The 15,001-nt window shown below is 36.1% G+C and overlaps 1 protein-coding gene across 7 annotated transcripts in view; it reads left to right on the top strand.

Annotated features, from left to right (window-relative positions):
* Positions 1-14,142, top strand: part of LOC106456842 (F-box only protein 41-like) — a 66,399-nt gene extending 52,257 nt beyond the window's left edge. For all 7 annotated transcript variants that reach the window (XM_022382620.1, XM_013916210.2, XM_022382618.1 and 4 more), the window contains 4 exons: positions 2,401-2,519; positions 3,015-3,173; positions 11,837-11,943; positions 13,083-14,142. In XM_022382620.1, the coding sequence (XP_022238328.1) occupies positions 2,401-2,519; positions 3,015-3,173; positions 11,837-11,943; positions 13,083-13,136 (439 nt within the window). In that variant the 3' untranslated portion in view covers positions 13,137-14,142. The remainder of the gene's footprint in view (positions 1-2,400; positions 2,520-3,014; positions 3,174-11,836; positions 11,944-13,082) is intronic.
* The last annotated feature ends 859 nt before the right edge of the window (positions 14,143-15,001 follow it).

The raw sequence follows: 15,001 nt of genomic DNA, 5'->3' as shown, positions 1-15,001 counted from the left end.
GGATCCTTCTTTGTGCCTGGTTCAGGCTCTCTGATGTTATGTGGCACACACTGAAGAATTTCAGGACTCACATCAGTTGCTTTGTTTGGCTTACTCTGGGCTTTCATTGGAGGAGTGGAGACATATGTCAAGTTTGACATATCTCAATGTCCCTGGCAGCTCGGTTGCATCACCCACTGGAGGAAATTGTACAGGCTGGTATGTGAACCACACCTAACACCTTTATATCGCACTATTTACATGATTTAGTGGTTTCCTCCTTGGATGGATTTCAGCTGTTCCCTGTGAGTGTTCTACATGCCTCATCTTGATTGTGATAGAGGTGAGTGACTTCATTTCTTCTGTGTTATTCTATTACTTTTCAGGGGCCTTCTCATCATTATCATTTGGATCCCACTCAGTGGCAAGTGTTGCCTGGTCAGGTATCCTTTTCCAAATTCACACTAACTACCAGTAGACTAATAAATAAAATTCCTGGTAACAATGAGTTCTGATGAGATGGGATGTTTCATAAGACCACCTTGGTGCTTTCTGGGTGGTACACAATTATTCAGTACCTTTACATAATATACAAGACTAGACTGCCACTCATGGACTATCATGAGTAAAGCACAAAGGGATTTTGCTCATCCCTACTGACTTTTGGACTGAATAAATTGGGGTTGATTTGCTTTTCAAAATAGGGAATGTTGTTCACCTATTGCACAGTCTTTGGAGCATCATTCCTTGCCCCCCCCCCCCCCCAATACGAATTCTCCCCTTATTTCTCCATAGTGGAGCATAAGAGTCCTTACCTCTCCCAGTTTCCAGTCACTGAAGTGGTGGACAGCAGTCTGTTCCTCCTGAGTGATGTTTGAACACGTTATTCCATCCAAGGAGAAGAGGACAAAGCTGGATACCCTCCCACACATAACCTAGGATGGTTTTCCAAGATGTCTAGTGGAAGCAGGACCAACCTACGCAGTAGCCTCCTCGTAATTCCAGTTCAGAGATGACACTTTGCTATCTGGTTGTGTTGAGCATGGCCTTTATGGTCATTATATTACTTTCCATGATTATGAAAGAGGCTCCTCGACTCCTCATTATTCCACATGTGGAGCATTTAGTCCTTGAGCCATTGGTTGAACTTTCTTTGTTCCACATCCTCCTCGTAATTCTGGGGGACAGAGGTATTGCCTTGCCTCTCAGGTTGGAGAGTTAGGATTTAGGTTCATAATCTCAGGCTGGATAATCTCTGTTTTCTTTAGGTTAAGTGAGGTGTGAATGGTCCCATAATTTTGAGTTTGGTTTGTTGCGTTCTGTGCTTCTTCACGTTGGGGGAAAGTCTTGTTTACTTGGATGTTACTTGCCTTCTCTTTGTAATTCTGGTGGCTCGCATGCAACATTCTGTTACTTTCAGGTTAAGTTCCTAGGCCAGTAATTCCGAATTCAGTTTGCTGCATTTTGTGCTTCTTCAGGTTGAGGTGAGGGTTTGCCCACTTTTGTGTTGCTTGCCTTCTCTTCAAAATTCCGGTGGCTCAACATGCAACATTCTGTAGCTTTCAGGTTAGGTTCCCTTAATATCATATTACTATAATACAGTTATATCACACTGCAGTCCCCATGCCCTAGCCATTACTCCTTGGATCTAGCTTTGGGTCCACAGCCCTATAATTCCAATAATGAGACACTGAATTTCATTTGCATGGTTGGGGCATGGACGATTCTCGTGAGCACACACAATATTTCCAGACCAGATGCGTCTGGTATTGCAGGAGGAACCAGTTTTGGAATAGATGTCACTCATTGCATGTTTCTTTTTCAAGATGTTACGGTTTCAACGCCGTGGCCAATTGGCCTTTATCACCTTCGTTTTAGATTTTTATTAGCCGAGTGAAAAGCATACCTGTTCTAGAAGTAGTGTGAACCTCACTAGTGTGCTATACTATATCTCAATTTGCACACAGGTTTTCTACACAGATGCTTTCTGTGTGTATCTTGCCTTCACCGGCCCCTCCACCTTGTCAGTGTGTGATTCTAGCTAAAGTGTGAGTAGAGCTGTGTTTTGGAAGTTTACATTTTCCTATACTGAAAATGTATTTCCGATAAGACTTATCTCCTCCCCACAATGACCGGTGTTTGGGTCTGACAATTTTGTCTGTCTCAAAAAGGTGAATAAGAAGTAATAATGGAGAGCTTATATACAGATAGGCAGTGGGGTGGGTTATAAAGGCTGAATCAAGTGAGGTATAATTCATACCAATGCTTAGATGGGCAGAGAAGAGTAACTTTTGTCGGAATAAATCTAAAGTGTGAGAGAAGGTAAGTTTTGTCGGAATTACATTTTCAGTATTGAAAAATGTAAACTTTAACATTTAGAAAGTACAATTTTTTGTTATTTACACATCACTCCTCTTTCAGTCATAGCAAACAGATTTTAAACAATCGTTGTCTATTAACTATTGGAAGAAGCTGGCCTAACTTGCAGCTCTTATGTATTGGAGGAACTGAAATAGACATTCGAGGCCTTGTCACTGTTGGTAAGTATAACCTGTGATGACTAAAGTAAGCATCTAAATATGTATTGAAAGAAACATGTAAGGAACTATACATAATGAATACAGCAAACTCCTATGTTATGAGAAGGTATAATTATATAAATATTGTCACAGTGAGGTGAATATTCTGTAAATAATTTTACATATTTTAAATAACTTGAGCACAAAGTAGATTATTTACATTGACTCAGTAATTGATTTTAAAAATATAAACTTTTCCACCAAAAAAGTTATTATAGAATGAGTGGTTAAAATTTGAAGCTTAAGACAGTTGTAACAAACAATCTTCAATACTGAATTTGGACATTAAACCACTTTTAAGTAAACCATTATTTGATACCTTAGTATATGTATGTCTTTTTGTTAAACTTTACAAAGAGTTATTCCAGAACAGTTTGAGGATTTAAACATATCATATTTTTTACTTAGCTACAATATATTTATTTCAGCAACCTAATAGAAGATTGTTATTTTTAGCTAAACACTGCCAACAACTGGCAGTCCTAGAGCTGGATCACGCGGGGGAGTTGCAGGAAGATTCAGTGAAAGAAATGTGCAGAGTTGGTCTGAAAAAACTAGAGGATCTTTACCTCACACACACCTTAGTCACTGCAGCAGCTTTGCTCCATATACATGGTAGATGATGATAATTTCAAGATATTTTGTATTATATAAGGTATTTGCAATACTTCTCAGTGGGTATACCAATCACTGGGAACACTGAACACATGGTCACCAGAGGTCACTTCATAACCACTGTTGCCAGGTGACCCATTTGTCTTTTGGCTTTGTGGATACCTGAAGTCAGTTGTGTATCATTGAGTGTGTGGAAATTGATGGACTTGACATATAACAGCAAATCAACATGTTGATTCTTGGACAGCTCTATTCAGTGGTCAATCACATAATCCCAAAGATGCAGTCTATTGGCACCATGCACAGCATTCTCTGGTGGCAATTTATGGGTCTCATTTGTATACCCACCAAGAATTATTGATTTATGATGGTTCAAATTCACTTTACTGATGTTAAAATGCACTAAAAAGTTTGAGTACCCTGTGTACTTAGTACCTAGGATAAAATTTTTAAAGTAGATGAAATAGATTTTTCATGTTTACCTATGCTTAATTGGGTTTCATGGTAATTCAATTTTTCAATTTCCAGTTATAACATTGAAATAAGTAAACCAAGTTTTACATCTTTTACTGCACATGTCAGAAGTTTTTAGTGAGTTACATTCAAAAGTTAATTAAACTACTTTCTTTTCATGGTATACCAGTAAATATAGCATAAAAATGTAGCTCATACATTTATGCATATTTGTTATTCTTTTTATTACATACAGTATGTACATATTAATAGAAAATTAAACATACAAGAAATAAAGAAACTTAATCAGCATATTTGTGGAATACTCCTTAATAAATACAGCCATTTATTTCTGTGTATATTATTAAATAAACAAAACACAAAAAGGTGAAATTGATATTAGAAGCCTATCTTAAACATCATTTTATATTAACATATATCTGAAATTAACAACTTATTGAACATAACACAAAAGCATAATATCCTGTTATGTTATTGCACCATCATCATAAACAGTCACTTACATACTTAATAAAAAAGTTAAATTAATGATAATATTAATCATATATGTGTAAGCTGCCATTCAATGAATATTACTCAAGTTTGTCTATGAACACCTGTTAATAACCAGTCTTTTAATATATTTTTTTAACTCTGCAATTGCATTCATATTCCATAACTCCCTCAGGAGTTGGTTCATTATATATGGTATTTTATACATTTTTACTCTTGTTCCATAGTTACTATTGTAATTTGGAATTTCATAGAATTTATTTTCTAATGTTCTAGTATTATGCGTATGATTTTTTAGTACTTATGATGTAGACTATAATATGAATTTATAATAATCATCTATATAAATATATGTCAGTATGTGTGTGTGTGTGTGTGTATCTGTTCCTTATATGTTTCCACATTTCTTGATCAATCAACACCAAACTTGACACATGGGGAAGTTTTCTCACCCATAATTTCATATCTAATTTTGTAAAAACTACCAATGTTGTATATTCCTCAGCATTAGAATGAACTATGTAACCACTATTGATAGAATTCTTGAAAACAGTATGTTTTTCTTTTCAGTATTGGCTCCTTTATGTATTTTTATTGCTACTTTTAATGTTTATTATTTTAAGAAAAAAAAATAGAAGCACAGTTTCCTATCCTTTGTTAAAATGAGTTTTTATTTCATATGTCCAATGGACAGGTACTCCAGCTAATATATTTATAAAGTGCATTTATATCAAATAACTGATTTCTTATAATTTCATCTGCTAATGAGACATTTATATTGAGTTCATCATTTTTGTTTAAGGTTAATATCTTAAACATTCTTTGTTAAATTGTACTTTTTTTTTCATTGAATATTATTTGATGAGCCAGATACTGTCAATCCATACCATATAACAGATTCTACTAAGGATACATAATTTTAATTTTTGATATTGATTGGTAAAATATTCTGTATTCTCCATAATTTTGCAAATCTTATTTTCATAATTTTGCTGTAATTTTGTAAATCATATTTATATATTTAACCCAACTAAAACCTTGTCTATAATTAGCCCTAAGTATGCATTAGTATAAATATTTTCAATATACGTACACTTACAATCAGAATACTGCTTATTTTCTACAAATAAATGCTATATTTAGTATTAAATCTTTGATCATGACTTTGTTTAAAAAATGTTGTTTGTAATATTTGTATATTGTGAGTGAATTATCATTGTTTTTGATTTATCAGTATTCATATAGATTTCATTTATATTAAGCCAATACCTTAACTTATTGAAATCAACCTGTAAAATATTTTTGCCAACTTCCATATCAACATGAGTTATGGTTAAAGCTGTATCATCTGCATATGTGCCTTCCTATGCCTCTACTGTAGAATCAGCTCGGCCTAGTATTTCTTTTTTAGACATGGTTTCTCAGGAGTGTGCTGTTTTATCCATTTCCTTGATTTCTTATAATCCCCCTCCTTCTTTATTACATGATACTCTCTCCTCTCAGTAATTTGTGTTTCCCCCCCCCCTTCCCCCCGAATATTAAGGTCTATGCAGAGCTTTTTGTCTCTCAGTTGGTTGAGGGTGCTAGCATGCCTTGCCTACATGAGCTTCAGATCACTTTGCTTTAGCATACTATCAGGCTGAATTTCCATTTCTTGATTCTCAACAGTTGGAATCGCTTTAGCTGTGTGGGGAGACAGATTCTGATAATGCAGTTCATTTAAATCTTGCCCATTTTTTTGCCTTCATCTTACCCTCTTAATTCTCTTTTGGTACTAGTCTACTATCCACCTCTATTGTGAGGCATTCCACTGTTATCCTGAGGGTTTTTCAAGGGATAGCTTCTCCCTGATTACCTCCACATTAGCATATTTGTCTTCTTCGGCTCTTTCCTTACACATGTGATTTCTCTGTTGTTGGGATCTTCTGGGGAGTGACGCTGTATTGTCCCAAGTTCATTTACCAGCAGTCTGTTTTTCGAAAATATTCCTGAGACTTTGGAATCTCATTCCAAGCCTAGACAAGCCCCTATTACTGTCCCGCTCCTTACCAGTTCCGATCTCCAGGGGTTCCTCCTCTCATCATATTATTCGATGCCAATGGACATGTTGCCAACAGCACCAGTGACTACCTGGTGGGTTCCAGTACAGTAGGGGCTCGATTGACCGATTTTGTTCCCCAATGGCAAGTTTTTGCCACAGATCAGTGGGTTATTTGGGTATTATCCAAGGGAATTGTCATTCACTTCCTTTCCCCTCTTCCGTTGTTTCTGGTACCTACCCATATCCCTTCCTTATCCTCAGGATCCTACCACCATTCAACATTTGTCAGAAGCGGTACAAAATCTTTTATTCCAGGAAGCCATCGAACCTGTAACTCATCCTTCTCCAGGTTTTTATTCTAGGCTATTTGTGGTACCCAAGAAAATCAGAGACTGGCAACCTGTGATAGATTTGTCCTGCCTCAATCACTTTATTTTTTAGTTCTGCCCCAATTTACCATGGAGTCTTTTTTTTCACCCTCAGATGGTCTTTTTCTCCAGGTTTATGGATGACCAAGGTAGACATTGTGAATACTTATCTGCATATTCCAGTATCTCGTTTATGGAGATGCTGTCTTCGGTTTGTTCATCATGGGGTAGTTTATCAATTTTGGACCCTGCCCTTTGGGCTTGCTTTAGTCCTGCATGTCTTTTGCCGAGTGGTCAAGGCTTTTGTCCGACAAAACTGTGCTTATACCATTACATGGATTACTGGTTTCTGTTTGGTCATTCAGAACAGTAGTCCACCCATCAAACTCATCTGCTGCTCCTGGAAGCAGCTCATGTGGGTTGGTTAAACAAATTGTAGAAGTCATTCCTTATAATTACCCAATATCTTGTCCAATCAGGTGTCTTTTTCAACACTCATCTCAATCAGACCAAACCTTCTCCTCTTCAACTCCATTTGACAAAGCTTTCAGTTCTGTCTTTACTGCTCCTTCTATTACTTTTCATGAGGTTCTGTCACTTTTGGGGATGTGGTCTTCTATAGAAGCCCTTATCCCCTTGGGTTGGGTGCATATGAGGTCTCTTCACTGGGCCCTGCATGATCAGTGAAACCTTGTGCAGGATCCATTAGAGGCTCCTGTTTCCCTTTCTCCTTTTCTTGTCAACAATTTGCATTGGTGGTTGGACAGGGCTCGGTCTGTGAAGATATGCAAATCCAGATGCAGGGAAGAAAGAAAAACTTGCCGACTTGACTTCCCTCCAGGGCTGGGAGGTGTGAATCAATCAGCAGAAAGCTTCAGGTCTGTGGTATCTGGTTGAGTCATCTTACCATATCAACATCCTGGAGCATCTGGTTATCCATCATGCTTTGGCTTATATCACTTACCAAGGCAGCACCTATTCTTGTTCCCTTTGTGGTCAAATTATGGATCTCCTTTTTTTTGAGCCTAGATGCTCAGTATTCATCTCCTTGTGTGCCATGTTCTAGGTGCATTCAGTCTTGTCGCAGATAATATTTCTTGTCCTGATAAAGTTTATCTGATGGGGTGGTCTCTCAATCCTCTAGTTTTCCATTACCTATGCCTTTGGTGGGGTACTCCTCACCTGGATTCATTTGTCAAACCCTTCAATTCCAAATTACCTCTGTTTTGGTCTCTGGTTTCTCATCCACTTGCAATGGCTGTTGGTGCATTCAGTCAGGATTGGGACAACAAATACCTTTATGTGTATCCTCTCATCTTTGTTCGTCCCAGACTGATTTTGATCATCCATACCACTCCATGTCAGCTCCTTCTGATTGCTCTTTACTGGCCGGCACTACCATGGTTTCTGTGGCAGCATCAGCTCCAATCTGCCACACCATTACCTCTTCCTCTTACTCCATCCCTTCTACATCAACCTCAGTCACCTGAATTTCATCCAGCCCTTCATATCCTCCATCTTCAGACCTAGTTTTTATCTGGTCCTTGGCAAGGAGATCAGGTTTGTCCTGGCAAGCCACTTCATTTTTAGCTAATTTCATTCTCCCTTCCTCTATGGATGTTTATCAATGCAAGTGGAACATTTTCTTCTGTTTGTCTTTGGGTTGGGAGTTTCATCTGCTTGATCCACTTCCTCTTCTTATCGATTTCCTCACTTGGTTGTTTGATCAGGGGTCTTTGGTTTCCTTGATCACAGGTTTTTGGGCTTCCTTATCCAACACTTTTCATTTTTCCAGGTACTATAAACATTTTACCTCTCCTACCCTCTCCCTATTATTGAGTTTCTTCCGGATTCGTCATCCTCCTCAGAGTGCAGTCTTCCAGATTAGGATGTCATTGGGGTTCTTCACTGCCTTGCTCTGCCTCTGTTTGAACCTGTGTCCTTATGTTCAATTTTTCACTTATCCCTTAAGACTTATTTCCTTCTCCTTTATCTGGATCCCTCTTTATTTCCCAAATCCTTGGTGGCTTGTGAGTGTAACTCCTCATTCGCAGTGATTTCCCTTCCTTCTATTTCCCACCTATATCCTCAGTCTGATCCGAAAAGACTATTATGTCCCATACATGCTCTTCATTGTTACATTGCCTGAATGGCTTACTTTCAGGATGCCCTTTCCCACCTCTTCATTCTGTGGCCTTTCATGACCTTTCTTCTTCCACCCTTACGTATTGGGTTTGGCTTTTGATTTAATTTGATTGTACTTCCTTGTCTCCTTCTTCCTTTAGTTTGTTTCAGATGTCTTCTCATTAGATTCAGCACCATACTTTTTCCTGGCATCTCAATGGGGCATGTGGACCACACCATATATGTTTGTCCCTCACTATCTGCATCAGATCACTGTTTCTTCATCATCAGGTTATCATCTTCCACCTGTGGCCATTTTTCAGATTCCAGTGAAACTGTGACTGGATAAGTTATCTTTTGTGTACATCTTATTTTTCAGGGGCATTTCCCTTTTTTTCCCTGTATAGATCTCACTCTGTGGCAAGTGGTGCCTGGCCAGGTGTACTTCAAGTAGTCAAATCCACATTGTCGGGCCATGTTCACATTATATTTATAATTTCCATGGCCACTAACACTCACTTTTGAAATGGGGGTTGTTCCACAACATCGTTAGTAGGTTTTTCCTTGCAATATTGAATTGCTTCATTAACATTCCCATTCCGAATCATACTCACACATGGACTTCTTGAGTAAAGCAGAAGGGGATAGCTGCCAATCCCTGCCATTCCTTTGATATAATAAATCAGATATGGTCTACTTTTCAAAATAGGATTTTCGTGGTCATCAGTTGCATTGTCTCTGGTTTGACATTTCTCCAGACTTCCACCATATTTTATCCCATCTTTTTCTTCCAGTGGAGTATGAAAGTTCTTACCACTTTCCAGTTCCTAGCCACTGGGGTGGTGGGCCATGGAGGCATCCTTCTGAATGTGATAGTAATATACAATACAAACAATGATGAAACAATTCATTTGAGAGTAGGACGGTGGTGTTCTGCTGGTGTAGATGACGAGACATCCTTCAATCTGATGCTTCATCTCTCTATGGGTTTATCCAAGAGAATATTGTAGCTTTGAAGTGAGCTGTCAAAATTGCTGTTCACCTCTTTGATTGTGATGCTTCATCCTATCCCTACATGGATTTTGGTTCCTAGTGGCTGGGTTTTGAATTTAGAGCTGACAATCAACACAAGTCCTCACAATTATACCCTTGTTCACTCCACTTGTGTTGTGAGTCATGGTAGTGGTAATTGCAGATTAATATGGTTCTTCATCTTATGCTATCCCACAATGATTTCCATATACCGATGATGTTTTGTGCTGGGGTGGTTCCTGTCAGATTAGGTTTGAGTGGGAGTGTTTACTTTACAGGGACATCTTTCTTATGCTGATTGTCCGGATGTTAGGTTCCCAGATCGGTCAAACAATTTAACATATTGTTATCACGTGTCCTGTTCACAGATCAATGCGAACAAGATTTTCCTCCAGTCTGCTGATCTTGAGGTGAAGACAGTATGATTCTCCTTCCTACCTCCACCAGAAGGCAATTTGGATTGTAGTTGACTTGCCAGCAGTATAATCTTCTTTCCTACCCCCACATGGATGTCGGTTTGTGGTGGCTGGGTTTTGGATTGTAGTGAACTTGACAGCAGTATGATCCTCTTTCCTACTCCCACATGGATATCAGTTCCTGGTGCTTGGGTTTTGGATACAGTTGACTTGCGTGTATGGTCCATCATGTCCTAGCCATTCTATACCTAAGGGCACATCCATTTTTAATCTTACCCACATTCATGTAATCTATGGGATTGAGATTCAGATATTGGGTGGTTCAAATCCCTATCTAACCATTATTCGTTCCCTTTTGGATTTGCTCCTCACATTTTACGCCCAAGTCTGCATCACCTCTTTTTACACTGGGTGAAGAGCATACCTAGTAGAGAAGTGATGTGGTTTCCCGTGTGTGATCCTCTAATGCAAGAATTTCCTCTTTTAGGGTGTTCTTTGGACACTTTTGAAGGATGCTTCTTTCTTTCCCTCACACCAGGCCCTCCACTTATTCAGTCTGGGATTCTAGCTATTTATGTGAGAAGAGGTAATGTATCAAACCAGAATTTATAATTTTCCTATACTGAATATGTATTTTCAATAGGGACTTACCTCTTCTCACACATTCCACCCTTCCTCCCCACTGAAAACTGGTTCTTCCACTTTCTGCCAAAACTTGAAGTGATAATTCGGTAGAATCGAATAGAGGGATTCACATGCATCAGGAGGGTGTGTCATACTCCTATTTGCAAAGGGTTGCCACAGGATGATTTACATGCAAGATGCAGTTGAACCATGCTGAACATAGGGTATATGGGAGCTCAAGGCTTGTGGCATGCAGAAAACTTTTTGCATATTTTGGGCAGCACTGAACGAAAATAACTATTTATGTGAGAGGAGGTAAGTACCTATCCGAAATACATTCTCAGCATAGGAAAATTATTAGCTTAGATGAAATAAATAATTTTCTAAGTGTACACTCAGTGAAAGCAATTTAATTGCTTAGATGTTCTTTGATTGAAGCAAAGTCTTAAGATTTGTTTGTTATTTCCTAAGACGAGAACATATTTGAAAATGAAAGCTGTTGTCTAAACTGTGTTGTGAAGTATGTTCACTTTAATAAGTAGGACTCAAAGTGTGCATGCCACAAACTTGTACAGAGTGGCATTCAATGTGTTATTATGCATTTGATGTCAGAGTTATCAACATTTCGTGTTAACTTATGTTGCCAGTTTCACAACAGTTCATGTTGGAGTACAAAAAATACCAGATACTATATACAGAGAAACTTGTACAAGTTTACATATGCATTTAGGAGGTTGTAGAGGTTCTGCAAATACAATATGCAAACTGTATGGTAGCCAAAAGTGTTTCTATTTTTCACATGAACATCACCTTGCACTTTGACTTGTCTGAGTCAAACTGACTTCAGGCACATATTTAGTAAAAAAACTATAGTGAAAAGTCTGAATTTTTGTGTAAAACAGACTTGTGCTGTTGACACATTTCATGAAGATAAACTTTGTAAATTCTGAATTATAGCCAACATGACTTCTCTAATATATTGGGTTGTTCCAGTGGACAGACCTGTTCACATTCAGGTGACAAGGTCTTGTACGTCTTCATTACAGCAAAGTTGTGGTTTTAGATTGTGATCACTAAATAACTGTTTTTCAGAAAACTGCTCTACGTTAAAGAAGATAAAAATCCTCACTGCTTCTTCAGACTACTCCATCCACTCAACTAGTGTGCAGGAATACAATAAAAAACTTGAGGAATTAAAAGTAAGATATTTAACGTAGGTAGATTACCCAAGTTTAAGAACACAAACTTTAGTGTAATTTTTATCTGTGCTTGATAGATTCATCACGTGTGGCTAAAATGGTTTGTCAGTTAGTAAATAGACCCTGAAAACTCACTCGGTTGAGTAAATGGACTAATTTATTCCTTTTGTATAAGATTTTAAATGAAACTGTAAAAAATCACCAAGGGGTAAAGTTTAGTTACTAGTTTGTTTGTCTTTCAGTAGTAAGAATGTTACATTTTTCACATGTCATGTATTCTATGTTTGATTGCTTTAATACGTAAGACTTTTTAGTGTGTTATTAGACTTTATTTGTAAATCAAAGATTAGAATATTGTTTGGACACAACACAGAACTCGATTTAAAATTTAGAATGAACATCAAAAATGTTAGTAAGCACTGCATTGTGAATAGATTATTGTTTGTTTTCTTTACTAACTAATATCCTGTACTTGACATATTCAGACATGGTATTGGCTACAGTTTCTGAATCCCAAGTTATAAAAGTATCACTACAAAGAAAAATATCAACTTTATTATTACCAACATTCTTCAAGTAGCATTACAAATAACATAAACCCTGCTATTTCTTAATTAGCATAAAAAAGACCAATATCAACCTTACTGTTATAGTGTAATTTTATTTGGTGATAAATGTTGTTTTTTTTTCATAGGTCAATATGAAATTGTTTTTATCACATTCATTTTGCAGACTTCTCAGTTTCAAAGATTTAAGAGATTTTACCTTGTGCACATGTAAACTGAAAAAACTATCACATAGTTTGAACTGGACAAGTAACTCAATTTGTTGCTATAGTCAATTACGTAGATCAATGTCATGTATAATAATTTTTCAATTGAAATTACAATTAAATTGATTAGTATCACAAAAGTAATCAGTTAAGCAAAGTTAGTGTTTCCAATTATTACTATTTTAGATTAATCCAATTATCTTGTGTGAACAATCAATTAGTTAAATGTAATTGACTAATGAGCCTCATGATTAATCAATTAGCATGTTGTTTTAATTGCTATCTCTACACATAGATACCTGTTTAGTTAAGTTTTTAGGCGTAAAACATATATATTCTAGTAGTTGATTTTTTTCTTCTTTTTTAGGCTTTGAAAAAGCAGTCAAGATTTAGAACACTTCTTTACATCACAGAATGGTAATGACAATCAAAGTTAAAAGATAAACCCATATTTAGAGCTATTGTGAACCCTCAGAGTTTTTCAAGTAAACTTTTCATTGAAAATATATTGTTTCAAACCATAACTAGAGTATTCCAAGACAATGTCAGTAACAGTAAAAATTTTTGTAGCAGAGATTAACTAACCATCCATGTAAAGAAGATCAAATTTAGCTTTCATTAGAACAGCTATTGTTTTTTCAGTGTATCAACACTAATTCATTTCATGTTTTAAGTGCATGTACTGCTTATTCAGATGTCTTAAATTAAAATATAATATTATTATTATTGTTTATAAACAAAAGGATGTTGCACTGTTTCTTGTAACTAAGTTGTTTATTAGCAAGTTTTATTTGATGAAATATAATTTATACCTTTGGAAGGGTCCATATGACCTAATTACCTATTTGTTGGTGAATTAGAAAATGGATTAACAAATGGTAAACGAGGATAGAAAAAATTCTTTGTTTATGGTATTTTTCATATAAGTAATATTTACCACTTTCACCATATGTTTCAGAGTGTTGTCATTGTCAAGTCATAACATTTTGCAATATTTTATTTCCTTAAATGGAACTAAATGAAATGTAAGTGGTTGTTATATTGCTTTATATATAAGTACCCACCTAATCTTTCATCTTAATCTATTAAATGTAGCTTTCCATGAAGTATCATGATGTGAAGCAAATAAGTTGGTTTAACTTTAAATGTCATTCTAAATGTGTTTATTGAAATGTGCTTCCCCAAGTCATTTTTTATGCATAATATATTGTCACAGTTGATTTCAAAATCTCATATTTTGTAATTTTCTACAACATACTAGGAGCTTTCTTCTAAACCAACTATTTAGTAATGTTCCCTTAGAAATTATACATATTTTCTACATTTTTTTACAGAACTTGTTTTGTATATTGTATTTTGTAAGTAGTGCTCTTCTGCTGATGTAAAATTTTGAATAAACTTTAGTAAGATGCATTTTAAAAGACTAATGTTAAAGAAGAACTCAAGTGCTTTTATTAAAATGTGTTTTGTACACAGTTTCAGTCATAAATTTTAATATTTAATCAAGAGAGAAATATCTAAGAATGTGAGAATTCAAGTAAACTTTTATAGCATAAAAATATTTATTCACAATATCTTTTCATCATTATGGCTGCCAAAAGCTTGCAGGTATCACAACGGCAAAAAAATGAGCAGATAGACATTGTGTTCATATGGTTAAGCAAGAACTTGTTATAACATTCCATCTAATCTTACCTAAAGTGCAAATCTTTTTTTTTTTTCTAATGCATCAGTAATTATTTTGTTTAAATTCTTAATGAAAAATCAGTATTTTTTTTGGACAGAAAATATACAAATAAAGACTTGAAAGTATTATAGTGTTCTAATATCTATATGAGAATGGGCTTATGAAAAACATTTTGATAAATAAATATATCTCAGTATGAAAAGAATTTAAGCATTTCAGTAATGAATCAAAACAACTTATATAAAGATGTAACATAATACCAGTATGTTAAGATAAGGTTACCTGTTGATGTAAGCTAAATTGATATAATAATTAAGCTATCCATCAGGAAGTATTTAGGGCAGGTAGCCAGTACCTCAAAACGTTATAACATTGTTAATAGGTAGATTAGTGAAAGACGAGTCTGTACTCTCTTTAATTTTCATATGATATTTGCCTCCTATCACAAAATAGCTTTTCTCGATTGGCACTGCCCTCTATTGGCACAAATGTTCACTACTTGCCATTAGCCTTCCACTTCAGTATATCCACACATAAATTGTCATGCAGCAGCTCCCCACCAATAGCAGCTCGACACAACCCCTATCATAACCAGCACC

This window comes from Limulus polyphemus, unplaced genomic scaffold, assembly GCF_000517525.1.
Source record: "Limulus polyphemus unplaced genomic scaffold, Limulus_polyphemus-2.1.2 Scaffold263, whole genome shotgun sequence".
Lineage (NCBI taxonomy): Eukaryota > Metazoa > Arthropoda > Merostomata > Xiphosura > Limulidae > Limulus > Limulus polyphemus.
The sequence above is the reverse complement of the archived record's forward strand: the minus strand, read 5'-3'. Positions and strand labels throughout refer to the sequence as shown.